Source organism: Mobula birostris, chromosome 20 (assembly GCF_030028105.1).
Source record: "Mobula birostris isolate sMobBir1 chromosome 20, sMobBir1.hap1, whole genome shotgun sequence".
Lineage (NCBI taxonomy): Eukaryota > Metazoa > Chordata > Chondrichthyes > Myliobatiformes > Myliobatidae > Mobula > Mobula birostris.
The window spans coordinates 4,692,876-4,720,033 of NC_092389.1; the positions used below are offsets into that span (position 1 = coordinate 4,692,876).

The 27,158-nt window shown below is 41.4% G+C and overlaps 1 protein-coding gene across 7 annotated transcripts in view; it reads right to left on the reverse strand.

Moving 5' to 3' along the window:
• Positions 1 to 27,158, reverse strand: part of LOC140212743 (centrosomal protein of 164 kDa-like) — a 309,604-nt gene that overhangs the window by 138,311 nt on the left and 144,135 nt on the right. For 6 of the 7 annotated variants that reach the window (XM_072283890.1, XM_072283891.1, XM_072283892.1 and 3 more), the window contains 2 exons: positions 16,715 to 16,825; positions 12,893 to 13,390 (listed from right to left, as the gene is read on the reverse strand). In XM_072283890.1, coding sequence (XP_072139991.1) covers positions 12,893 to 13,390; positions 16,715 to 16,825 — 609 coding nt within the window. The remainder of the gene's footprint in view (positions 1 to 12,892; positions 13,391 to 16,714; positions 16,826 to 27,158) is intronic. The other variant, XM_072283893.1, reaches the window with a different exon arrangement.

Consider the following 27,158-nt stretch of genomic DNA (forward strand, 5'->3'; position numbering starts at 1 on the left):
GAGGAAGTACTGACTAATTGAAAAATTTTATCCCATTTCTCTATAGGCAAGCAAAGTTGAAGTCCCTTTCCCATTCATTTTTAATTTTAACAGATATACCTGGCTGTAATTTCATAATTATATCATAGATAGATGCTATTAATCCCTTCTGAAGAGGATTTAAACCTAAAATTTTGTAGGATGATATCAGTAGGGTATGAGGTCGGAAAGGTAGGCAACATAGTATTTAAAAAAATTCTTATTTGTAAATACCTAAAAAAATGGGATCTAGGCAAATCAAATTTCTTAGATAACTGTTCAAAAGACATGAAACAGTTATCCAGAAATAAGTCATGAAAACATGTTATACCTTTCATTTTCCATATCAAAAAGGCTTGGTCCATAACTGAGGGTTAATAAAAAAATTAGATATAATAGGGCTTGATAATATAAATTTGTTCAAACCAAAAAAATTATGAAATTGAAACCATATTCGTAATGTATGTTTAACTATTGGATTAACCATTTGTTTGTTCAATTTAGATAGAACAAAAGGAAGTGAAGTTCCTAAAATGGAAGCTAAAGAGAACACTTGTACAGAGTAGCCTTCAAGGTTTACCCAATATGGGCTTGGAGTTATATTCCAATCTTGCGACCAAAGTATTAAATATCGAATATTAATTGCCCAATAATAAAATCTTAGATTAGGCAGTGCTAAACCACCATCTATCTTGGACTTCTGTAAATATTTTTTACTTAATCTGGGATTTTTGTTCTGCCATATACAAGAGGAAATTTTAGAACCAATAGTATCAAAAAAGGATTTAGGAATAAAAATTGGTATTGTTTGAAATAAATATAAAAATGTAGGGAAAATAATCATTTTAATAGCATTAACTCGGCCAATCAGTGATAGAGACAGTGGGGACCACTTAGTAATCAGTTGTTTAACCTGATTAATTAACGGTGAAAGGTTGAACTTGAATAGATCCTTATGTCTGTTAGTAATTTTAACTCCCAAATAAGTAAAATAGTCAGTAGTCACTCTAAATGGAGAACATCTATAAATGGGAACCTGCATATTTAATGGAAAAAGTTCGCTCTTACCTAGATCAATTTATAACCAGAAAAACTACTAAACTGAGCAAGCAATATTCATACTGCCGGCAACACACATCAAAGTTGCTGGTGAATGCAGCAGGCCAGGCAGCATCTGTAGAAAGAGGTGCAGTCGACATTTCAGGCCGAGACCCTTCGTCAGGACTAACTGAAGGAAGAGTGAGTAAGGGATTTGAAAGTTGGAGGGGGAGGGATAGAGTCAAGAGCTGGACAGGTGATAGGCAAAAGGGGATACAAGAGGATCATGGGACAGGAGGTCCGGGAAGAAAGACGGGGGGGGGGACCCAGAGGATGGGCAAGAGGTATATTCAGAGGGACAGAGGGAGAAAAAGGAGAGTGAGAGAAAGAATGTGTGCATAAAAATAAGTAACAGATGGGGTACGAGGGGGAGGTGGGGCCTTAGCAGAAGTTAGAGAAGTCGATGTTCATGCCATCAGGTTGGAGGTTACCCAGACGGAATATAAGGTGTTGTTCCTCCAACCTGAGTGTGGCTTCATCTTTACAGTAGAGGAGGCCGTGGATAGACATGTCAGAATGGGAATGGGATGTGGAATTAAAATGTGTGGCCACTGGGAGATCCTGCTTTCTGTGGCGGACAGAGCGTAGATGTTCAGCAAAGCGGTCTCCCAGTCTGCGTCGGGTCTCGCCAATATATAAAAGGCCACATCGGGAGCACCAGACGCAGTATATCACCCCAGTCGACTCACAGGCGAAGTGTTGCCTCACCTGGAAGGACTGTTTGGGGCCCTGAATGGTGGTAAGGGAGGAAGTGTAAGGGCATGTGTAGCACTTGTTCCACTTACACGGATAAGTGCCAGGAGGGAGATCAGTGGGGAGGGATGGGGGGACAAATGGACAAGGGAGTTGCGTAGGGAGCGATCCCCGCGGAATGCAGAGGGGGGGGAGGGAAAGATGTGCTTAGTGGTGGGATTCCGTTGGAGGTGGCGGAAGTTACGGAGAATAATATGTTGGACACGGAGGCTGGTGGGGTGGTAGGTGAGGACCAGGGGAACCCTATTCCTAGTGGGGTGGTGGGAGGATGGAGTGAGAGCAGATGTACGTGAAATGGGGGAGATGCGTTTTAAGATCAGAGTTGATAGTGGAGGAAGGGAAGCCCCTTTCTTTAAAAAAGGAAGACATCTCGCTCGTCCTAGAATGAAAAGCCTCATCCTGAGAGCAGATGCGGCGGAGACAGAGGAATTGCGAGAAGGGGATGGCGTTTTTGCAAGAGACAGGGTGAGAAGAGGAATAGTCCAGATAGCTGTGAGAGTCAGTAGGCTTATAGTAGACATCAGTGGATAAGTTGTCTCCAGAGACAGAGACAGAAAGATCTAGAAAGGGGAGAGAGGTGTCGGAAATGGACCAGGTAAACTTGAGGGCAGGGTGAAAGTTGGAGGCAAAGTTAATAAAGTCAACGAGTTCTGCATGCGTGCAGGAAGCAGCGCCAATGCAGTCGTCGATGTAGCGAAGGAAAAGTGGGGGACAGATACCAGAATAGGCACGGAACATAGATTGTTCTACAAACCCAACAAAAAGGCAGGCATAGCTAGGACCCATACGGCTGCCTATAGCTACACCTTTAGTTTGGAGGAAGTGGGAGGAGCCAAAGGAGAAATTATTAAGAGTAAGGACTAATTCCGCTAGACGGAGCAGAGTGGTGGTAGAGGCCAACTGATTAGGTCTGGAATCCAAAAAGAAGCGTAGAGCTTTGAGACCTTCCTGATGGGGGATGGAAGTATATAAGGACTGGACATCCATGGTGAAAATAAAGTGGTGGGGGCCAGGGAACTTAAAATCATCGTAAAGTTTAAGAGCGTGAGAAGTGTCACGAACATAGGTCGGAAGGGATTGAACAAGGGGGGATAAAACCGTGTCGAGGTATGCAGAAATGAGTTCGGTGGGGCAGGAGCAAGCTGAGACAATAGGTCGGCCAGGACAGGCAGGTTTGTGGATCTTGGGTAGGAGGTAGAAATGGGAAGTGCGGGGTGTGGGAACTATAAGGTTGGTAGCAGTGGATGGGAGATCCCCTGAGCGGATAAAGTCGGTGATGGTGTGGGAGACAATGGCCTGGTGCTCCTTAGTGGGGTCACGATCGAGGGGTAAATAAGAGGAGGTATCCGTGAGTTGTCGCTGTGCCTCGGCAAGGTAGAGGTCAGTAGAGGTTAATACTGCCGGAATAGATTTCCTCAGGTTAGAAATATATAATAGTAAATCATCTGCATATAGTGATAATTTATGTATCTCATTTCCATGGGTGATACCAAATATATTAGGGGAGTCACGAATAGCAATAGCTAGCAGTTCCAAAGCAATATCGAATAGTAGTGGACTAAGAGGGCAACCCTGCCTAGTACCACGGAATAGATGAAAAAGGGGAGATCTTTGATTATTAGTAAATACCGAAGCCAAAGGAGCAAGATATATCAGTTTAATCCAAGATATAAATATTGGACTAAAATTAAATTTCTCAAGGATATTAAATAAATATGTCCATTCAGCTCTGTCAAAGGCTTTCTTAGCGTCCAATGAAATAACACATTCTGGAATTCTGGGTGAAGGAGTGTAAACAATATTCATTAATCTCCTAATATTAAAAAAAGAGTAACGATTTTTAATAAATCCAGTCTAATCAGCAGAAATAATTTGAGGTAAAACATTCTCCAATCTCATTGCCAATATTTTAGAAAAAATCTTAGAATCCACATTCAACAAAGATATAGGCCTAGAAGATGCACATTCAGTAGGATCCTTATCTTTTTTAAGAATTAGGGAAATAGAAGCTTGATAAAAAGATTGTGGTAATTTACCTATAGATACTGCATCCTTAAAAATTCTACATAGCCAAGGAGTCAGTGTAATAGAGAAAAATTTTAAAAATTCTACTGTATATCCGTCTGGGCCAGGTGCTTTACCTGAGTTCATTGAAAGAATAGCATTTTTTATTTCCTCTACCGTAATAGGTACATCTAGTTTTAAATATCCATTAGATGATAATTTTGGAATATTCAACTTCTTTAAAAATTCATGCATTATAGTGGAGTCATCAGGAAATTCTGATTGATATAAGGAGGTATAAAAACCTTGAAAGGATTTACTTATCTCGTCATGGTCATCCATCAAAGTGCCATCTTATTTACGAATCTTAACAATCTGTTGCTTAACCGAGGCCAATTTCAATTGAGTAGCCAATAGTTTCCCAGTTTTATCACCATGTATATAGAATCGACTCTTAGTTTTGGTTAACTGACTTTCAATTGAAGATGATAGTAATAGATTAAGTTCCATTTGAAGTTCAACTCTCTGTTTGTAAAGCTCCTGATTACGGGCTATAGAATATTTCTTTAATCTTGTCAACCAGTTTAAGCATTTCATTATTAGTTCGCTTTTTTAATCCAGCAGTATATGAAATAATTCGTCCACGAATATATGCTTTAAAAGTATCCCATAGTGTCCCACTGGAAATATCCTCTGTAGAATTTGTTGTGAAGAAAAAAATCTGTTCTTCAATAAACTTGATAAAATCCAAATCTTGAAGCAAAGTGATATTAAATCGCCATTGTCTACAACTAGTAGATGTATCCCTTGACTTAATAGATAGTTGCAACAGCGCATGATCAGAAACAGCAATGGAATCATATTTGCAACCAGTAACAAGTGGAATTAATCAAGAATCAATAAGAAAATAATCAATTCTTGAATAGTGATGATATACAAGTGAAAAAAATGAGAACCCTTTCTCATTTGGATGCAAGAATCTCCAAATTTCTGAGATTTCAGAGTCAGTCATAAAAGAGTTAACAAGGGTAGCTGATTTATTCAGAAGTACTTGATTGGACTTGGATCTATCCATCAAAGGATTTAAACAACAGTTGAAATCTCCACCCATAATCAACATATAATTATTTAAATTAAGAAGAGATGTAAAGAGATTGTTAAAAAATCGGGACAGTCAACGTTTGGGGCATAAACATTAAGCATAACAACTTTTTTGTTAAATAACAAACCAGTAATTAACAAAAATCTGCCATTCGGGTCTGAAACCGTCTCATGGTGCAGAAATGAAATTGACAGATCTATAAAAATAGAAACGCCTTTTACTTTGGCCTGTGAATTCGATTGGTACTGTTGGTCCTTCCAAAACCTAAAAAAAAACGCTGATTATCCTCTTTCTGGACATGAGTTTCTTGTACAAAGATAATGTGAGCATTCATCCTATGGAATACTTTAAAAATTTTCTTCCGTTTAATCCGGTGGTTTAAACCATTTGTATTCCAAGAAACCAAATTAATAACCTTATCCATCGTACTGAACTCGAGCATAAGGTATGTAAAGGGTTAACCAGAGTACAAACTCATGACCCTGGAAGAGGAAGAAAGGCCCAAAGAGGAACCGGAAGTTATGACATTTCGGACATTTTGGTAGTTTCAGGTCAGCCCATTTAAAAAGAAAAAGTAAATTAAAAATATGAACAAAAATACCTCCCTCCTCCCGCAAAAACCTGGAAAAAAGCCAGAAAGTGGCTAATGCTAAATCTACAGCTAACTCTAACCCCATCTTTCCAGAAGGCAACCCAAAAGAAATATGTTTATCATAAGAAATACCACCCATATTCAAAAAAGTGGAAAAAAAGTTACTATAAAGGTAAGGAAAAGATTACAGCAATCACAAACATAAAATAGTTACTTCTTACTCATATTTCAAAACAAAAGATCAATCAAGCGCCAGTTCATGTTATTAGTTTTTCGTATATACATGATCCGAAGTGACACGAAAAAAAGAGAGAATTCTAGCAAGAAGAAAAAAGCATTCCACCATCTTAAAATATAATACTTCTCCAGTAAGTTTCAAAAAAAAGGAAAACAAGCATTAAAATTGTAACTAAATAACTCTCAAGAAGAAAAAATATTGAAAGTGAGATATTCAAAACCACTTACAAAAAAGCATACTATTATTTAAAAATATAGAATGCACCTACACTACTAGATCAAGGCAAAAACCCTCAGAATATAAAGTTCTAATTTTACAAATTAAATATTAACTTTTTTTAAAAAAAGAAAGGAAATGAAAAACAGATCAAAGGCGAGGAAAAAATGCATTAATTAGTCCTCAACAGAGGGAGACAGATTGTCGAGAAAACCTTGAGCTTCAGTCGGAGTTTTGAACAAGCGACGGGAATTGTCCAGCATAACAACTCTCATACAGGCTGGGAACAGTAACGCTATTTTATAGCCCCGACGATAAAATTCTGACATCTATGGTTTAAAAGCCATCCGATTTTTCAATACTTCTTGGCTGTAATCTTCAACAATTTGAAATTTAAAACTTTGAAACTCAATCATGCCTTTCTGCCGAGCAGCTCGAATCACTTGTTCCTTATCTTAAACATAATGAAACCGAACGATGACTGGCCTTGGTCTGGCCAGTTTTGCTGGTTTAAAACGTAAAGAGCGGTGTGCGCGGTCTAACAGTGGGGGTTCCTCCAATATACTTGGACATCCGCTAACAATTTAGAAAAATATTTAGTAGGATCTCCTGTCCCAACATCTTCAGGAAAACCGATTATTTGCAGATTCTGTCATCGAGAGCGATTTTCAAGATCAATAGTCTTAGATTTATAACGCTCCAACTGTTGAGTTACCAAAGTTAAACTTTTTTCAAGAGCTTCAACTTTTCAATCCCTTTTGCGGCCATCTTCATCTAGTTCCGCGATTCTAATTTGTTGTTGATCGATTTCACATCTGAACCATTTAAGATCATCTTGAGTCGTCTTCACCACACCTTCAATTACGGCAAGTCTTTGATTAACCGTATCGTCTAGAAGATTCTTCATTGCTTCAGCAGTTAGTGGAGCTTCCTTCGATGCTTCAGGATCACCATTTTTTTTTCCATTCCCGCCGGAGCCCTTTCCGTTTTTAACTTTTCGTCTTCTGGTATGCATTTTCAGTAAGTAAAAGTCGAAGTTCAAAGATATATTTGTAGTATAAATCATTTAGTGTAGGTATAGGTAAAGTAAATAAGAGTGGTTACATGTAAAAAAGATAAAGGGTATGGAGCAATGCCAAAATACAGCTCACTCCATGAGCGCCCCGCTGGAAAGCCCACTTAATTTATATTAACACACACATTTCTTATTATATATAGCTGATTTATTCTGTACTGCAATTAAATAGGAAAGTTGACAAGGGTAAATCGGTGGATGTTGTCTATATGGACTTCAGTAAGGCCTTTGACAAGGTTCCACACAGAAGGTTGGTTAGGAAGGTTCAATCGTTAGGTATTAATATTGAAGTAGTAAAATGGATTCAGCATTGGATGGATGGGAGATGCCAGAGAATGGTGGTGGATAACTGTTTGTCAGATTGGAGGCCGGTGACTAGTGGTGTGCCTCAGGGATCTGTACTGGGTCCAATGTTGTTTGTCATATACATTAATGATCTAGATGATGGGGTGGTAAATTGGATGAGTAAGTATGCAGATGATACTAAGATAGGTGGGAGTTGTGGATAATGAAGAAGGTTTTCAAAGCTTGCAGAGATTTTGGCCAGTTAGAAGAGTGGGCTGAAAGATGGCAGATGGAGTTTAATGCTGATAAATGTGAAGTGGTAGGACTATTCAAAATAGGACATACATGGTAAGTGGTAGGGCATTGAAGAATGCAGTAGAACAGAGGGATCTAGGAATAATGGTGCATAGTTCCCTGACGGTGGAATCTCATGTGGATAGGGTGGTGAAGAAAGCTTTTGGTATGCTGGCCTTTATAAATCAGAGCATTGAGTATAGGAGTTGGGATATAATGTTGAAATTGTACAAGGCATTGGTGAGGCCAAATTTGGAGTATTGTGTACAGTTTTGGTCACCAAATTATAGGAAAGATGTCAACAAAATAGAGAGAGTACAGAGAAGATTTACTAGAATGTTACCTGGGTTTCATCATCTAAGTTACAGAGAAAGGTTGAACAAGTTGGGTCTTTATTCTTTGGAATGTAGAAGGTTGAGGGGGGACTTGATAGAGGTATTTAAAGTTATGAGGGGGATAGATAGAGTTAACGTGGATAGGCTTTTTCCATTGAGAGTGGGGGAGATTCAAACAAGAGGACATGAGTTGAGAGTTAAAGAGCAAAAGTTTAGGGGTAACATGAGGGGGAACTTCTTTACTCAGAGAGTGGTAGCTGTGTGGAACAAGCTTCCAGCAGAAGTGGTTGAGGCAGGTTCGATGTTGTCGTTTAAAGGTAAGTTGGACAGCTATATGGACAGGAAAGGAATGGAGGGTTATGGGCTGAGTGCAGATCGGTGGGACTAGGTGAGAGTAAGAGTTCAGCACGGACTAGGAGGGCCAAGATGGCCTGTTTCCATGCTGTAATTGTTATATGGTTATATATGAACAGCTGCTGAAAAACAACAAAATTTCATGAAATATGCCAGTGATATTAAACCTGATTTTCTGAACGTGACAAGAGATATTGTCTCCCTTTCACTTAGTATGATTGCATAGCTCTCCCCAGTCATGAGATTTGTCCATGCTAACAAACTCACTATTGGTTACCAACTGCTGAGCTTGTTATTGTAGAGATTAAAAACAATATATGCTAGAAATACTCAGGTCAGGCTGCTCCTCTGACAACAAAGGCAGAATTAATTTTTCAGGTCAACCTAAACTACAACTCTGTTTGTCTATTCACTGATGCAGCCTGACCTAGAACCATAGAACCATAGAACATTACAGCACAGAAACAGGCCTTTTGGCCCTCCTTGGCTGTGCCGAAACATTTTTCTGCCTAGTCCCACTGACCTGCACCTGGACCATTATCCCTCCATACACCTCTCATCCATGTACCTGTCCAAGTTTTTCTTAAAAGTTAAAAGTGAGCCCACATTTACCACTTCATCTGGCAGCTCATTCCACACTCTCACCACTCTCTGTGTGAAGAAGCCTCCCCCCAAACGTTCCCTTTAAACTTTTCCCCCTTCACCCCTAACCCATGTCCTCTAGTTTTTTTCTCCCCTAGCCTCAGTGGGAAAAGCCTGCTTGCATTCACTCTATCTACACCCATCATAATTTTATATACTTCTATCAAATCTCCCCTCATTCTTCTACACTCCAGGGAATAAAGTCCTAACCTATTCAACCTTTCTCTGTAACTGAGTTTCTCAAGTCCCAGCAACATCCTTGTAAACCTTCTCTGCACTCTTTCAACCTTATTAATATCCTTTCTGTAATTTGGTGACTAAAACTGCACACAATACTCCAAATTCGGCCTCACCAATGTCTTATACAACCTCACCATAACATTCCAACTCTTATACTGAATATTTTGATTTATAAAGGCAAATGTACCAAAAACTCTCTTTACGACCCTATCTACCTGTGACGCCACTTTTAGGGAATTTTGTATCTATATTCCCAGATCTCTCTGTTCTACTGCACTCCTCAGTGCCCTACTATTTACCTTGTATGTTCCACCTTGGTTTATCCTTCCATAGTGCAATACCTCACACTTGTCTGTATTAAACTCCATCTGCCATTTTTCAGTCCATTTTTCCAGCTGGTCCAAATCCCTCTGCAAGCTTTGAAAACCTTCCTCACTGTCCACTACACCTCCAATCTTTGTATCATCAGCAAATTTGCTGATCCAATTTATCACATTATCATCCAAATCATTGATACAGATAACAAATAACAATGGACCCAGCACTTATCCCTGCAGCACACCACTAGTCACAGGCCTCCACTCTGAGAAGCAATCTTCCACTACCACTCTCTGGCTTCTTCCATTGAGCCAATATCTAATCCAATTTACTACCTCTCCATGTATACCTAGTGACTGAATCTTCCTAACTAACCTCCCATGCGAGACCTTGTCAAAGGCCTTACTGAAGTCCATGTAGACAACATCCACTGCCTTCCCTTCAACCACTTTCCTGGTAACCTCCTCGAAAAACTCGAATAGATTGGTCAAACATGACCTACCACGCACAAAGCCATGTTGACTCTCCCTAATAAGTCCCTGTCTATCCAAATACTTGTAGATCCTATCTCTTAGTACTCCTTCCAATAATTTACCTACTACCGACATCAAACTTAGCGGCCTACAATTTTCCGGATTACTTTTAGAGCCTGTTGAGTATTTCAAAGTTCGAAGTATATTTTACCATCAAAGTACATATATGTCACCATATACAACCCTGAGATTCATTTTCCTGTGGGCATACTAAGCAAGTCTATAGAATTGCAACTACAACAAGATCAATAAAAGTTCAACCAGAGTATAGATGACAACAAACTATGCAAATGCAAATATAAATAAATAATGAGGATGAAATAACAAGGTACAGAGTCCTTAAAGTGAGATCATTGGTTGTGGGAACATTTCAAGGATGGGGCAAGTGAAGTTGAGTGTAGTTCTCCCCTTCTATTCAAGAGCCTGATGGTTGAGGGGTAATAACTGTTCTTGAAATTGGTGGAGCGAGTCCTGAGGCTCTTGTACCTTCTACCTGATGGCAGCAGTGGAAAAAGAGCATGGCCTGGGTAGTGGGGATCTCTGATGATAGATGCTGCTTTTCTATAGCAACGTTTCATGTAAATATACTCAATTGCTGGGAGGGCTTTACCCATGATGGACTGGGCAAGATCCACTACCTTTTGTAGGATTTTCCATTCAAAGGGATTGGTGTTTCCATACCAGGCCATAATGCAGCCAGTCAATACACTCTCCACTACACATTTATAGAAGTTTGTCTAAATTTTTGATATCATGCTAAATCTCCACAGACTCCTAAGGAACTAGAGGCACTGCCGTACTTTCCTCACAATTGTATTTACATACTGGGTCCAAGACACGTCCTCTGAAAGAGTAATGCCCAGGAATTTAAAGTTGCTAACCTTCTCCATCTTCAGCATTTTGTGGTTTAATTGTAAGATCTTGTGCATCTGCAGTATTTTCTTTTTGATTTTCATTTACCTTACAGAAAACTCTGGACTGGGGAGAGCTATGCAGCCAAAGAAATGGGAAGATGTCAGCTTCCAGGTCATAGATAACTTCACTGACCACAACTCTGAACTGAATCTATGGCCTACAGATTATTTCAAGGACTCTTTACAACTAATGTTCTTGGTATTATTTTTTATCTGCACAGTTTGTCTTCTTTTGCACATTGGTTGTTTGTCAGTGTTTATCTGTTTATGTATAGATTTTCATAAATTCTATTGTATTTCTTTTTTCCTGTAAATGCCTGCAAGAAAATCAATCTCACAGTAGTAAATGGTAACATTCGTGTACTTTGATAATAAACTTAGATTTGTGCTTATTAATTGCATGTACATGGAAACATACAGTGAAATGCATTATTTGCATTAACAACCAGCACACCTAAGGATGTGCTGGGGGCAGCCCACAAGTGTCACCACACATTCCAATGCCAATGTCCAAAACGTTCAGAACAACACAAGCTGTACCAACAACAATAAAACAGGACAACAGCAGCAAAATAAGTCCCTTTATCACCTTCCCACCCACTAACACACACAGACAGGCCTCCAACCCCAAGACTCCAGTCATAGTTTAGTTTGAACTTTGAACTGATGAAAGAGTCCATCAGACCAAGGTTGTCTCAAAACAAGGTGATGTTGCTTAGTACCTAGCAATGGTCTGTAGTCACCTTGTTGGCCAGGTGCCCCACTTCACAGTAGTGAACACCTACACACAACAGCAGCCCTTACAGGCAGCTTCCATGCATTTATTGCTAGATTCACACCAAATTCCCAATATAGCCATGTGCAGCAATGGGGAGGACAGGACACCTTACCAGTTGCCTGACACAGCAGGAATATCAGTAATGCATTGCTCTATAATGCTATAACAAATGTTTTAGTGTTGATTCTATCAGCATTCTCATTCCTAGGAATGCACCCTGCACACTTAAGTGAGATATCAGAGTGATGCTGCAGTAGATAACATTAGCTATGGCCATTTGAGTCCTTTAAATGAAATGAAATGTGGCTGTCATTAGCTAGGCCATCATGTATCACTTTAACATTGATGAAACAATACAGAGCAATGATCTAAATATAGGAACAATAGTAATATCGTTTAATTAATTAATTAAGATACAGCGCAGAATAGACCCTTTGAGCCACGTTGCCTAGCAATCCCCGATTTAACACTGGACAATTTACAATGACCAATTAACCTACCAACCAGCAGCCTTTGGAGAAACTGGAGCACCTAGAGGAAACCCACACGGTCACACGGAGAACGTACAAGCTACTTACAGACAGCGGTGGGAACTGAACTCAGGTCACTGGTACCCCAAAGCACAGTGCTAACCACTACGCTACCATGCTGCCCTATGAATGCAGATTCATTAAATGCATATTATAAACTTATTTATGATAGATTTTTAGTTTTAGTCTTCCCATTATTGGCACAGTTCTTTTGGTTTTCAGATAGATTCCAGAGCTTTGTGCAAATGAATGGTCTAGTTTCCATCATTCAGATTAGTATAGGCAGTGTGGGGATGATAGTCTAACTTAAAGGACAGAATCAATTTACTAACCTCATCGAGTGCACTAAGGAGTAAATACTTGTCTACAAACTGGGTTTTACATAACTGAAAATAATTGTCCTTTTTCAGCTCAGTCAATATGACTTCAGTTGAAAACTAAAAGAGCTAACGTATTTTAATAAGCATTTAAGAATAAGCTCAGGCTAATTTGCATGTTAATAGCATGGTCCACAGCCAGAAATATCTTCCAAATACTACAGAGTATGGATAATAAATTTGCTATGAATCATACCTTTTGAAGTGGATTACACGACTCATCAGGGTTCTTCGAAGACATGACAGTCTTCTTTTCACTTGGTCCATTGTATTTATCGATATCTGCTTCAAAAACTGGCTGTTCAGCAGCAGAATTCAGTTTAGGGTCTCTCCCATTTTTGTGCTCAGACTTCAAGTCTACATCTCCAGCCTCAGACAGTTTTGACGTTCCATCAACTGAGTAGCATTGACTATCTTCTGCTCTAATTTCTTCACTTTCAGCTTCGTCAATCACTACTGCATGTCCCAGGTGCCCAGGTTGCACAGGTTTCATCAGAATACCACTTCCTGCATCACTCTCACTTTTACCTCTGACTTCTAACTTTTCGTCATTGGAATCGATGTCAATATCATCAGCCTCTTTGTCAGAAGTTAACTTATCTGGGGTTGGAGGCTGAACATCACGACTGTCTGAATCAAGCAAGCTTCTGGGTTCACTTCTTACGTGGCTTTGTTCAAACAGCACCTTTTGTTTCTGCATTTGCAGGTTATAAATCATCAAAAAAAGAGGTCAGTGAAGTCTATTCAGCAGCTGCAACTGAATGATAAGCTACTACTTTGTCTACATTAAGTTAAACAGAAATATGTAAATGACAAAGGAAAAAGTGACTTACCTTGTCATAGGATTTCAAAACAAAGACCAAAAACAAAGTTTATGGATTTAACCATTTTACATGAAATAATTTTTGTCTAATATAGTTTACTCTGTGTACCATTTCATAACAATTTTCAATGTTTTATTTGGTAGCTCCCAAGGGGCATTTATCACCTCCTAGCAGAAATGAAGACACTTGTCACAAGTATGTTGGTTACTTGGTGTGAATTAATTTCAACATGAGAGGTGATGTGGTTAGTCAGGAAAAAGTGAGGTGTGATATTTATTGAAGTTCATGTGGACACCAAACACTGTAGATATTTCAGTTAAGCATCAAAGAAATAAAAGAAATGAAACACAGCATATGTCTCAACTCAGCCAAGAGCAAAAAGCAGTTTACAATTTGGAAGTTGGATGAGTCAGACACGGCATCCTGAGTTAATTGTGCTGTTTACTGTCAGTGTGTTTAATAAAGATGAACAGGATTTAATTCTGGGGAAATCATTTATGTCGGCAAATACTTAAATTTCCTGCTCCGAGGTAATGTAAATGGCAGTGAAGAATCATAAACGTTAGAGAATAGTTTACACTTAAGGCTGAATTATACTTGTGCCGTAGCCTCCGCAAGTGGGCAACGCTGTTGTGAGCATTTATACTTGTGCGTTGGTGTGTCTGCGTCACTCTGCAATTCGCGCACATACACGTCATGCATTCACATGTTGCGCATGTGCACACACCTGCCCGTGCAAGGCTTCATGGTCATGGTAGTCTTTCTCGGGGTAAACAAGTTTAAAGCGAGCGTCTTTTTTGGCAAAAGCAAAATGTGTCCTCCATAATTTCGGAGGTCTGCAAAGCATTATGGAGAGCATTACAGCCAGAGTTCCTTCCCTGCCCTTCAGTCGCCCAATGGGAAGCTATTGCAGCGTAGGAGGAAATGCGATGCTACCAAGCCGACCAATCACAGTTGTTGCGGTTTGCGTTGCCGTGACACGTAGTTACATTTTGGGAGAGGTTCACGTCAGGCTACGGCGTAGGGATCCACATAGGGTTCACGGCTACGCCGTACCTACGGCGTCAATTTGACGCACAAGTATAAATCAGCCTTTAGAGCGATATTGGTGATTTCTTTTTTTATTATTTTCATTATTGTATAGTGAACAAATCATTGGAAGGGTATTTCTCAAATAATGTTTGTTGATGTTTTTCTTCAATGGATTCAAAGAAATGATGAACTTGGGTAAAACTTGGATAATCCAGAACCATCGATACTTTAGTGGTGCTGGATTGAGAGATTTTCCCAATATTAGACATTACTGTTAATACCGCAACACATTTATACTATAGCTCTTTTCTCAAAAAATTGTAACACAATACCATAACCAATGTCCAGTGTACATGAAGAGTTTAAATGAAGCACAGAAAACTGGACCCTGTTAAACCAGATGCCAAGGTATTGGGATTTCCAAACATTTAGACACCAGATTATCAGTTTTACTCTGTTATCTTCTTAAGAATAAGTGACCCGAGGAAGAATTTTTGACTTGGACCATAAGATATAGAAGCAGAATTAGGCCATCTGGCCCATTGAATCTACTCCACCATTCAATCATGGCTGATCCTTTTTCTATCTCCTCCTCAACCCCAGTTCCTGGCCTTCTCCCCGTAACCTTTGATGCCATGTCCAATCAAGAACCTATCAATCTCTGTCTTAAATACACCCAACGATCTGGCCTCCACAGCTGCATGTGACAACAAATTCACAAATTCATCACCCTTGGGCTAAAGAAATTTCTCTGCATCTCTGTTTTGAAAGGGCACCCCTATATCCTGAGGCTGTGCCCTCTTGTCCTAGACCCTCCCACCATGGGAAACATCCTTTCCACATCTACTCTGTCTAGGCCTTTCAACATTTGAAAGGTTTCAATGAGATACCCCTTCATCCTTCTGAATTCTAGAGAGTACAGACCCAGAGCCATCAAACGTTACTCGCATGATAACCCTTTCATTCCTGGAATCACCCTTGTGAACCTCCTCTGGACCCTCTCCACTGTCAGCACATCTTTTCTAAGATGAGGGGCCCAAAACTGTTGACAATACTCAAGGTGAGGCCTTAACAGTGCCTTATAAAGCCTCAGCATCACATCCTTGCTCTTGTATTCCAGACCTCTTGAAATGAATGCTAATATGGCATTTGCCTTCCTCACCACCGACTCAACCTGCAAGTTAACCTTTAGGGTGTTCTGCACAAGGACTCCCAAGTCCCTTTGCATCTCAGATTTTTGGATTTTCTCCCCATTTAGAAAATAGTCTGCATATTTATTTCTACTACCAAAGTGCATGACCATGCATTTTCCAACATTGTATTTCATTTGCCACTTTCTTGTCCATTCTCCTAATCTGTCCAAGTCCTTCTGCATCCTACCTGTTTCCTCAACACTACCTGCCCCTCCACCAATCTTTGTATCATCTGAAAACTTGGCAACAAAACCATCTATTCCATCAACCAAATCAATTATATACAGTATAAAACAAGTTGTCCTAATGCCAACCGCACAGAACATCACTAGTCACTGGCAGCCAACCAGTAAAGGATCCTTTTATTCCCACTCACTGCCTCCTACCAAACAGCCAATGCTCTAATCATGTTCATAACTTTCCTGTAATAGCATGGGCTCTCAACTTGGTAAGCAGCCTCATGTGTGGCACCTTGTCAAAAGTTTTCTAAAAAAGTCCAAATATACAACATCCACTACAGCCCCCTTAACTATCTTACTTGTAATCCCCTCAAAGAGTTCCAACAGGTTCGTCAGGCAGGATTTTCCCTGAAGGAAACCGTGCTGACTCTATACTATCTTGTCCTGTGTCACCAATTACTCCATCACCTCATCCTTAACAATTGACTCTAACATTTTCCCAACCACTGAGGTCAGTTCTTGTTATTGTTCCAGTCCAGCACACAATCATTCTTTGCAATGAGTGGTACAAAACTCCTTTCCAAATTTTCCATAAATTTGGAAGAAAATCCTATTTCTTTTGATATCAACTTTCTAAATTTAAGTATCACGTGCAAAATGTTAGGATCTAGTTTCTACAAATACAATCTCCAACACATCTGAAAGGAAATTTGACACAGGGAATAAGGAGCTTGGTGGTGAAGAGGTCTAGGGACAATAGTCTCATGCTAGGCAGTGAATGAAAAATCACCTCTTTCTGACTTTCTGCTTCTTCATCAGATGCTGGGAGGTTCTGAAGTTCAGGTTCGGTCCCTTCATCAACACGATCCTGATCTGCATCCACGTCGATCTCTGCACTTTCCTGTATGTTTTTACAGAAATATACAGTTGTGACATCAATGGTGAATGAAATGATGCAAAATTACAAACTCCAACTAAATGATTTAATTAATATTCCACTTGTATGAATTTGCATATTTGTTACATATCAAATTGCATAAACAAGAGCTAAATTACTGTAACCTTATTTGCTGAAATATACACCGATTTCACAAAACTTCATGGTGAATTTCTGAGAATCCATGCTTAAAATACATTAAAAGCTACTGTGGCAAGCTTATCTCAATGACAATGTACTGAGGATGAAGTATGGAACTCAAATTTCTGTGAGAAATTTCACTTTATCTTTTTTCTAAGTGATGAAGAGTAAAAAGAACACAAAATTCATTCTACTGGGGTTCTCTGGGATCATTCTGGTAGCAGTTTACATTCCACCTCAGGCCAATGTCAAGCAGGTTTTAGATGATCTGAGCAATGGGATCAACATGCACGAAACAGCGCACCCTAATGCCTTCACCATCGTTTTGGGAGATTTTAACAAGGCCAGTCTGAAAAATTCACTAAGCAATTACCATCAACAGATCACTTGCAACACCAGAGGAAACAACACACTGGACCATTGTACAGCACCATCAAGGACGCCTACCATGCTATTCCACACCCTCACTTCGGGAAGTCTGATCACCTGGCTGTATTTCTACTCCCTGAGTATAGGCAGAGACTGAAGACTGCAGCACCAGTAGCGATAACCAAGAAGGTTTGGACAAGGGAAGCACAGGAGTGCCTACAGGACTGCTTTGAATTGGTGGACTGGACAGTATTCAGGCATTCGTCTTTGAACCTGGATGAGTATGCTGCAGTTGTTACTGACTTCATTAAGACCTGTGTGGATGAGTGTGTGCCCACAAAGACTTACTGTACATTCCCAAACCAAAAGCCGTGGATGAACCAGGAGGTACGTCATCTGCTGAAGGCTAGTTCTGTAGCATTCAAGTCTGGCAACCCAGGCTTGTACCAGAAAACCAGGTATGATTTGTGGAGGGCTATTTCAAGGACGAAGGGACAATTTCGAATGAGGTTGGAGGCGGTATCAGATGCACGGCAACTCTGACAGGGTCTGCAAGACATTACTTCCTACAAAGCAAAACCCAGTAGTATGAATGGCAGCGATGCTTCACTACAAGATGAACTCAACGCCTTCTAAACCAGTTTTGAAAGGGAGAATACAACTACAGCTGTGAAGATCCCTGCTACACCTGATGACCCTGTGATCTCTGTCTCAGAGGCCGATGTTAGACTGCCTTTAAAGAGAGTGAATCTTCGCAAGGCAGAAGGTCCCAAAGGAATTCCTGGTAAGGCTCTGAGTACCTGTACCAACCAACTAGCGGAAGTATTCAAGGACATTTTCAACCTCTCACTGCTAAGGGCAGAAGTTCCCACCTGCTTCAAAAAGGCAACAATTATACCAGTGCCTAAGAAGAATAATGTGAGCTGGCTGCCTTAATGACCATCGCCCAGTAGCACTGACGTCGACAGTGATGAAATGCTTTGAGAGGGTGGTCATGACTAGACTGAACTTCTGCCTCAGCAAGGACCTGGACCCATTGCAATTTGCCTATTGCCACAATAGGTCAATGGCAGATGCAATCTCAATGGCTCTCCACACGACTTTAGACCACCTAGACAACACAAGCACCTACGTCAGGATGCTGTTCATCGACTATAGCTCAGCATTTAATACCATCGTTCCCACAATTCTGATTGAGAAGCTGCAGAACCTGAGCCTCTGTACCTCCCTCTGCAGTTGGATCCTCGACTTCCTAACCGGAAGACCACAACTTGTGCAGATTGGTGATAACATATCCTCCTCGCTGACGATCAACACTAGTGCACCTCAGGGGTGTGTGCTTAGCCCACTGCTCTACTCTCTGCATACACATTACTGTGTGGCCAGGCATAGCTCAAATACCATCTACAAATTTGCTGACAATACAACCATTGTTGGTAGAAACTCAGGTGGTGACGAGAAGGCATATAGGAGTGAGATATGCCAACTAGTGGAATGGTGCCACAGCAACAACCTGGCACTCAATGTCAGTAAGACAAAAGAGCTGATGTGAACTTCTGGAAGGGTAAGATGAAGGAACACGTACCTATCATAGAGGGATTAGAAGTGGAGAGAGTGAGCAGCTTCAAGTTCCTGAGTGTCAAGGTCTCTGAGGATCTAACCTGGTCCCAGCATATTGATGTAGTCATAAAGAAGGCAAGACAGTGGCTATACTTTATGAGGAGTTTGAAGAGATTTGGTATGTCAACAAATACACTCAAAAACTTCTATAGTTGTACTGTGAAGAGCATTCTGACAGGCTGCATCATTGTCTGATACGAAGGGGCTACTGCAAAGGACCGAAAAAAGCTGCAGAAAGTTGTAAATCTAGTCTGCTCCATCTTGGGCACTAGCCTACAAAGTACCCAGGACACCTTGAGGGGGTGGTGTCTCAGAAAGGCAGCGTCCATTATTAAGGACCTCCAGCACCCAGGGCATACCCTTTTCTCACTGTTACCATCAGGAAGGAGGTACAGAAGCCTGAAGGCACACACTCAGTAATTCAGGAACAGCTTCTTCCCCTCTGCCATCCGACTCCTGAATGGACTTTGAAGCTTTGGATACTACCTCACTTTTTAAAAAAAATATACAGTATTTCTGTTTTTGCACATTTTTAATAATCTATTCAATATACGTAATTGATCTACTTGTTTATTTATTATTGTTTTTATTTATTTATTTCTCTCTCTGCTAGATTATGTATTGTATTGAACTGCTGCTGCTAAGTTAACAAATTTCATGTCACATGCTGGTGATAATAAACCTGATTCTGATTCTACTGATTACTGTATCCAAAAAGCAGAGAATATCTTTCATTCCAACTGAATCACTCCTGTGAACTCCAGCACCCAAAATGAACAATGGATGGTTTAATTAACCTTCCCTCTGTAATTAAGGGAGGTTCCCCTAGAGCTCATGTACCCATGGATTGTCCACTTAGGACCAGCTCTACATTATGAACATTGGCTTGTGAAAAACGAGTAGATAAAATTCAACTAATTACTCACACACTCCAAGGCAGCCACTAGATAAAGGCAAAATAAAGGCTGACAAGTATTTTTCAAATGTAATAAATATGTATATAGCTTCAATCACAAACAAGAGAAAATCTGTAGATGCTGGAAATCAAAGCAACACACACAAAATGTTAGAGGTATTTAGCAGGCCAGACAGCATCTATGGAAAAGAGTTCAGTTGATGTTTCGGGCTGAAACCCTTCATCAGGACTGGAGAAAAAAAAGATGAGGAGTAGATTTAAAAGGTGGGGGGAGGGGAGGGCAGGAAGAAACACAAGGTAATAGGTGAAACCAGGAAGGGAGGCGGGGGAAGTAAAGACCTGTGAAGTTGATAGGTGAAAGAGGTACAGAGAAGGGGTAATCCGATGGGAGAGGACCAAAGGCCATGGAAGAAAGTAAAGGGAGAGTAGCACTGGAAGGAGGTGATGGGCAGGTAAGGAAGTAAGGTGAGAGAGGGAGGAGGGAGAAGGGAATGGGGAATGAGTGGGGGGAGGGGAAATTATTGGAAGTTTGAGAAATCAATGTTCATGCCTTCCGGCTGGAGGCTGCCCAGACGGAATACAAGGTGGTTCCCCTCCAACCTGAATGAGGCCTCATCGCGACAGTCGAGAAGGCCTTGGACTGACATATCGGAATGGGAATGGGAAGTGGAATTAAAATGGGTGCCCACTGGTAGATCCCACATTTTCTGGCGGATGGAGCGTAGACACTCGGCAAAGCTGTCTCCCTATTTATGTTGGGTCTCACCGATATACAGGAGGCCACACTGGGAGAACTGGACACAGTAGACGATCCCAAGTGTCGCCTCACCAGGAAGGACTGTTTGGGGCCCAAAATGGTAGTGAGGGAGGAGGTGTAGGGGCAGGTGTAGGATTTGTTCCACTTGTAAGGATAAGTGCCAGGAGGGAGATCAGTGAGGAGGGATGAATGGTCAAGGGAGTCGTGTAGGGAGCGATCCCTGCAGAAAAAAGCAAGTGCAGAGGAGGGAAAAATGTGTTTGGTGGTGAAAAGCCTCATCCTGAGAGCTGATGCGGCGGAGATGGAGGTATTGGGAGAGGGAATAGCATTTTTACAAGTAACAGGGTGGGAAGAAGTATAGTCCAGGTAGCTGTGAGAGTCACTGGGTTTATAAATGACATCAGTTGATAAGCTGTCTCCAGAGATAGGGACAGAGGGTTCGAGAAAGGGGAGGGAAGTGATGGAAATGGACCAGATAAATTTGAGGGCAAGGTGGAAGTTGGAGGTAAAGCTGATGAAGTCCATGAGCTCTGCATGGGTGCAGGAAGCAGCACCAATGCAGTTGTTGATGTAACGTAGGAAAAGTTGAGAAGTGACAGCTAGGAATATAGACTGCTCCACGTAGCTGACAAAAAGGCAGGCATAGCTGGGACCCATGCAAGTGCCCATGAGTTTTCATTTCAGAACAAAGGAGATGTCCTCCTTCTTCAAAGAAATGGGCTTCCCTGGATTGAAAATTGGCTGGCTGACAGGAAACAAAGAGTAACGATTAACGGGTCCCTTTCGGAATGGCAGGCGGTGACCAGTGGGGTACCGCAGGGTTTAGTGCTGGGACCACAGCTGCTTACAATATACATTAATGATTTAGATGAAGGGATTAAAAGTAACATTAGCAAATTTGCAGATGACACAAAGCTGGGTGGCAGTGTGAAATGTGAGGAGGATGTTACGAGAATGCAGGGTGACTTGGACAGGCTGGGTGAGTGGGAGATGCAGTTTAATGTGGATAAATGTGAGGTTATCCACTTTGGTGGTAAGAACAGGAAGGCAGATTATTATCTAAATGGAGTCAAGTTAGGAAAAGGGGAAGCACAACGAGATCTAGGTGTTCTTGTACATCAGTCACTGAAAGCAAGCATGCAAGTACAGCAGGCAGTGAAGAAAGCTAATGGCATGTTAGCCCTCATAACAAGGGGAATTGACTATAGGAGCAAAGAGGTCCTTCTGCAGCTGTACAGGACCCTGGTGAGACCATACCTGGAGTATTGTGTGCAGTTTTGGTCTCCAAATTTGAGGATGGATATTCTTACAATTTAGGGAGTACAGCGCAGGTTCACAAGGTTAATTCCCGGGGTGGCGGGACTGTCATATGTTGAAAGATTGGAGCGACTGGGCTTGTATACACTGGAATTTAGAAGGATGAGAGGGGATCTAATTGAAACATATAAGATTATTAAGAGATTGGACACACTGGGGGCAGGAAGCATGTTCCCACTGATGGGTGAGTCCAGAACCAGAGGCCACAGTTTAAGAATAAGGGGTAGGCCATTTAGAATGGAGTTGAGGAAAAACTTCTTCACCCAGGGAGTGGTGGATATATGGAATGCTCTGCCCCAGAAGGCAGTGGAGGCCAAGTCTCTGGATGCTTTCAAGAAAGAGATGGATAGAGCTCTTAAAGATAGCAGAATCAAAGGTTATGGGGATAAGGCAGGAAAAGGGTACTGATTGTGGATGATCAGCCATGATCACAGTGAATGGCAGTGCTGGCTCGAAGGGCCGAATGGCCTACTCCTGCACTTATTGTCTATTGTCTATTCCCTTCCTTCACCATCAACTGCATCTTTTCCATTTTGCGCACATCTGCCCTTACCCCATCCTTCCACCACCCCACCAGAGATAGGGTTCTTCAGGGTTCCTCTTGTTCTCGCCTACCACCCCACCAGCCTCCGCGTCTAATACACAATTCTCCGTAGCTTCCGCAATCTCCAATGGGACCCCACCACCAACCACATCTCCTCCCCAACCCCACTTTGTGCTTTCCACAGGGACTGCTTCCTACATGACTCCCTTGTCCATTCATCCCTCCCTACTGAGCTCCCTCGTGGCACTTATCCTTGCAAGCACCACAAGTGCTACACCTGCCCCTTCACCTCCTCCCTCACTGCCACTCAGGGCCCCAAACTTCACCTGTGAGTGTACTGGGGTCGTCTACTGTATCTGTTGCTCCTGGTATGGCCTCCTGGATATCAGTGAGACCTGACGTAGATTGGGAGACCGCTTCGCCAAGCACCTACACTATGTCTGTCAGAAAAAGTGGGATTGCCCAGTGGCCACCTACTTTAATTCCAATTCCCATTTCGACATGTCAGTACATGCCCCCCTCTATGGTCGCGATGAAGCTACACTCAGGTTGGAGGAGCAACACCTTATATTCCGTCTGGGTAGCCTCCAACCTGATGGCATGAACATTGATTTCTCAAACTTCTGGTAATGCCCCCCTGCATCCCTTCACTAATCCTCATTCCCATTTTCCCTCTCTCACCTTAACTCCTTACCTGCCTATCACCTCCCTCTGGTGCTCCTACCCCTTTTCTTTCTTCCATTGCTTTTGGTCCTCTCCCATCAGATTCCCCCTTCTCCAGCCCTGTATCTCTTTCACTAATCAACTTCCCAGCTCTTTACTTCACCCCTCCCCCACTCCCAGATTCACCTATCACCCTGTTTCTCTCTCCCCCCCACCCCGCCCACCGCCTTTTAAATCTACTCCTCATCTTTTTTCTCCAGTCCTGATGAATGGTCTCAGCCTGAAACGTTGACTGTACTTTTTTCCATTGATACTGCCTGGCCTACTGAGTTCCTCTAGCATTTTGTGTGTGTTGCATATATATAGCTTGATGCCTGGCTTTGGATAATATTTGTAAACTGATTACTAATAAACAGATTCCACATTTATAATACTAATGAGAATGAATTTCTTTAAACGTTTTTTTGTTTCTTTTTTGATTCCACAACCTATGGACTCGCTTTCAATAACTTTACATCTCATGTTCTCAGTGTTATTTGTTTACTTATCTATTAATTATTATTTGCTTTTAAAAAATTTGCACAGTTTGTATTCTTTTGCAAAGTTAACGTGTCAGTTTTTGTGTGTAACTTGTCATTGATTCTGTTGTATTTCCTTGTACTACCGTGAAGTCCTGCAAGAAGATAAATCTCAGGGTAGTATATAGTAGTATACGTTCTTTGATAATAAATTTACTTTGAACTTTTACATAATAAAAGAATTGTGTGGTTGAATCCAAGATCTCTTCCTCAAAGTTTTCTTTGTGTTTCTGACATTTGCTAATATAGTGTGCCTCAACTGATGAACAAAAACATGTACAAGTTAGAATTTCCATCATCAGTACAGAGCACAATCAGGTTGGTGTCAGGAATTCTGTGGAATTTCGTTTTGTAAGTGTAGCTTTTTGGTAACTTATTTAGGGTAGGTTTAAATTGTTGCTCAATTGGCAACAACATGCTGAGCACAAAGCCACAAGAGGTTAACCAATTATTTAAAAAATATGCAGCCACATAAGGTAATTGAAATTAGCTTATTTTGTCAAGTTTTCTGAGAGCAAAACAGAAGTAGACAAGATTATTGTACACATGGGGAGAACAAAACTATGAACAGCAAATGAAAATGCTGGGAAATCAAGGAGAAACCTTTTGACTGGCTGGATGGAATGAGGAACCCATTACAAGTTGTAACTGAGATAAATACTATAACAGCACGAAAAGGGAAGCCAGATAGAGGAAATAAATAGAATTTATACAAATTAGGTTAGATAAATAGGAAGACAGCGAAATGTGTCATAAACATTATGTTAGAAACATAGAAAAACTACAGCACAATACAGGCCCTTCGGTCCACAATGCTGTGCCGAACATGTACTTACTTTAGAAATAAACTCGAATTTCCCATAGCCACCTATTTTTCTCAGCTCCATGTACGTATCCAGCAGTCTCTTAAAAGACCCTATTGTGTCTGCCTCCATCACCGTCGCTGGCAGCCCATTCCACCCAATCACCACTCTCTGTGTAAAAAACTTACCCCGACATCTCCTCTGTACCTACTTCCAAGCACCTTAAAACTGTGCCCTCTCGTGCTAGCCACTTCAGCCCTGGGGAAAAGCCTCTGACTATCCACATGATCAATGCCTCACATCATCTTATACACCTCTATCAGATCACCTCTCATCCTCCGTTGCTACAAGGAGAAAAGGCCGAGTTCACTCAACCTATTCTCATAAGGCATGCTCCTCAATCCAGGCAACATCCTTGTAAATCTCCTCTGCATCCTTTTTATAGTTTCCACATCCTTCCTGTATTGAGGTGACCAGAACTGAGCACAGTACTCCAAGTGGGGTCTGACCAGGATCCTATACAGCTGCAACATTACCTCTCGGCTCTTAAACTCAATCCCACGATTGATGAAGGCCAATGCACCATGTGCCTTCTTAACCACAGAGTCAACCTGCGTAGCGGCTTTGAGTGTCCGATGGACTCAGACCCCAAGATCCCTCTGATCCTCCACACTGCCAAGAGTCTTACTATTAATACTATATTCTGCCATCATATTTGACCTACCAAAATGAACCACCTCACACTTATCTGGGTTGAACTCCATCTGCCACTTCTCAGCCCAGTTTTGCATCCTATCTATGTCCCCCATAACCTCTAACAGCCCTCGACACTATCCACAACACCCCCAACCTTTGTGTCATCAGCAAATTTACTAACCCATCCCTCTACTTCCTCATCCAGGTCGTTTATAAAAATCACGAAGGGGTTCCAGAACAGATCCCTGAGGCACACCACTGGTCACCGACCTCCATGCAGAATATGACCCGTCTACAACCACTCTTTGCCTTCTGTGGGCAAGCCATTTCTGGATCCACAAAGCAAGGTCCCTTTGGATCCCATGCCTCCTTACTTTCTCAATAAGCCTTGTATGGGATACCTTATCAAATGCCTTGCTGAAATCTATATACACCACAATTACTGCTCTACTTTCATCAATGTGTTTAGTCACATCCTCAGAAAATTCAATCAGGCTCGTAAGGCACGACCTGCCTTTGACAAAGCCATGCTGACTATTCCTAATCATATTATGCTTCTCCAAATGTTCATAAATCCTGCCTCTCAGGATCTTTTCCATCAATTTACCAACCACTGAAGTGAGACTCACTGGTCTATAATTTCCTGGGCTATCTCTACCCCCTTTCTTGAATAAGGGAACAACATCCGCAACCCTCCAATCCTCTGGAACCTTCCCCGTCCCCACTGATGATGCAAAGATCATCGCCAGAGGCTCAGCAATCTCCTCCCTCGCCTCCCACAGTAGTCTGGGGTATATCTTGTCTGGTCCCGGCGACTTATCCAACTTGATGCTTTCCAACAGCTCCAGCACATCCTCTTTCTTATTATCTACATGCTCAAGCTTTTCAATCCACTGTAAGTCATCCCTACAATCGCCAAGATCCTTTTCCGTAGTGAATACTGAAGTAAAGAATTCATTAAGTACCTCTGGCTCTCCTAATTTCATTCTTAAGCTCCTTCCTGCTAGCCTTATAATCTTCCAGATCTCTATCATTACCTACTTTTTGAATCTTTTGCAAGCTTTTTTATTTCTTCTTGACTAGATTTTCAACAGCTTTTCTACACTACAGTTCCTATACCCTATCATCCTTTCCCTGTCTCATTGGAACATACCTATACAGAACACTACACAAATATCCCCTGAACACTTGCCACATTTCTGCTGTACATTTCCCTGAGAACATCTGTTCCCAATTTATGCTTCCAAATTCCTGCCTGATAGCTTCATATTTCCCCTTACTCCAATGAAACACTTTCCTAACTTGTCTGTTCCTATCCCTCTCCAATGCTTTGGTGAAGGAGATAGAATTGTGATCACTATCTCCAAAATGCTCTCCCACTGAGAGACCTGAGATCTGACCAGGTTAATTTCCCAATACCAGATCAAGTACAGCCTCTCCTCTTGTAGGCTTATCTACACATTGTGTCAGAAAACCTTCCTGAACACACCTAACAACTCCACCCTAACTAAACTCCTTGCTCTAGGAAGATGCCAATCAATATTAGGGAAATTAAAATCTCCCACCACGACAACCCTGTTATTATTACACCTTTCCAGAATCTGTCTCCCTATCTGCTCCTCGATGTCCCTGTTACTATTAGGTGGTCTATAACAAACACCCAGTAGAGTTATTGACCCCTTCCTCTTCCTAACTTCCACCCACAGAGACTCAGTAGACAATCCCTCCATGACTTCCTCCTTTTCTGCAGCCGTGACACTATCGCTGATCAACAGTGTCACACTCCCACCTCTTTTGCCTCCCTCCCTGTCCTTTCTGAAACAACTGAAGCCTGGCACTCTGAGTAACCATTCCTGTGCCTGAGTCATCCAAGTCTCTGTAATGGCCACAACA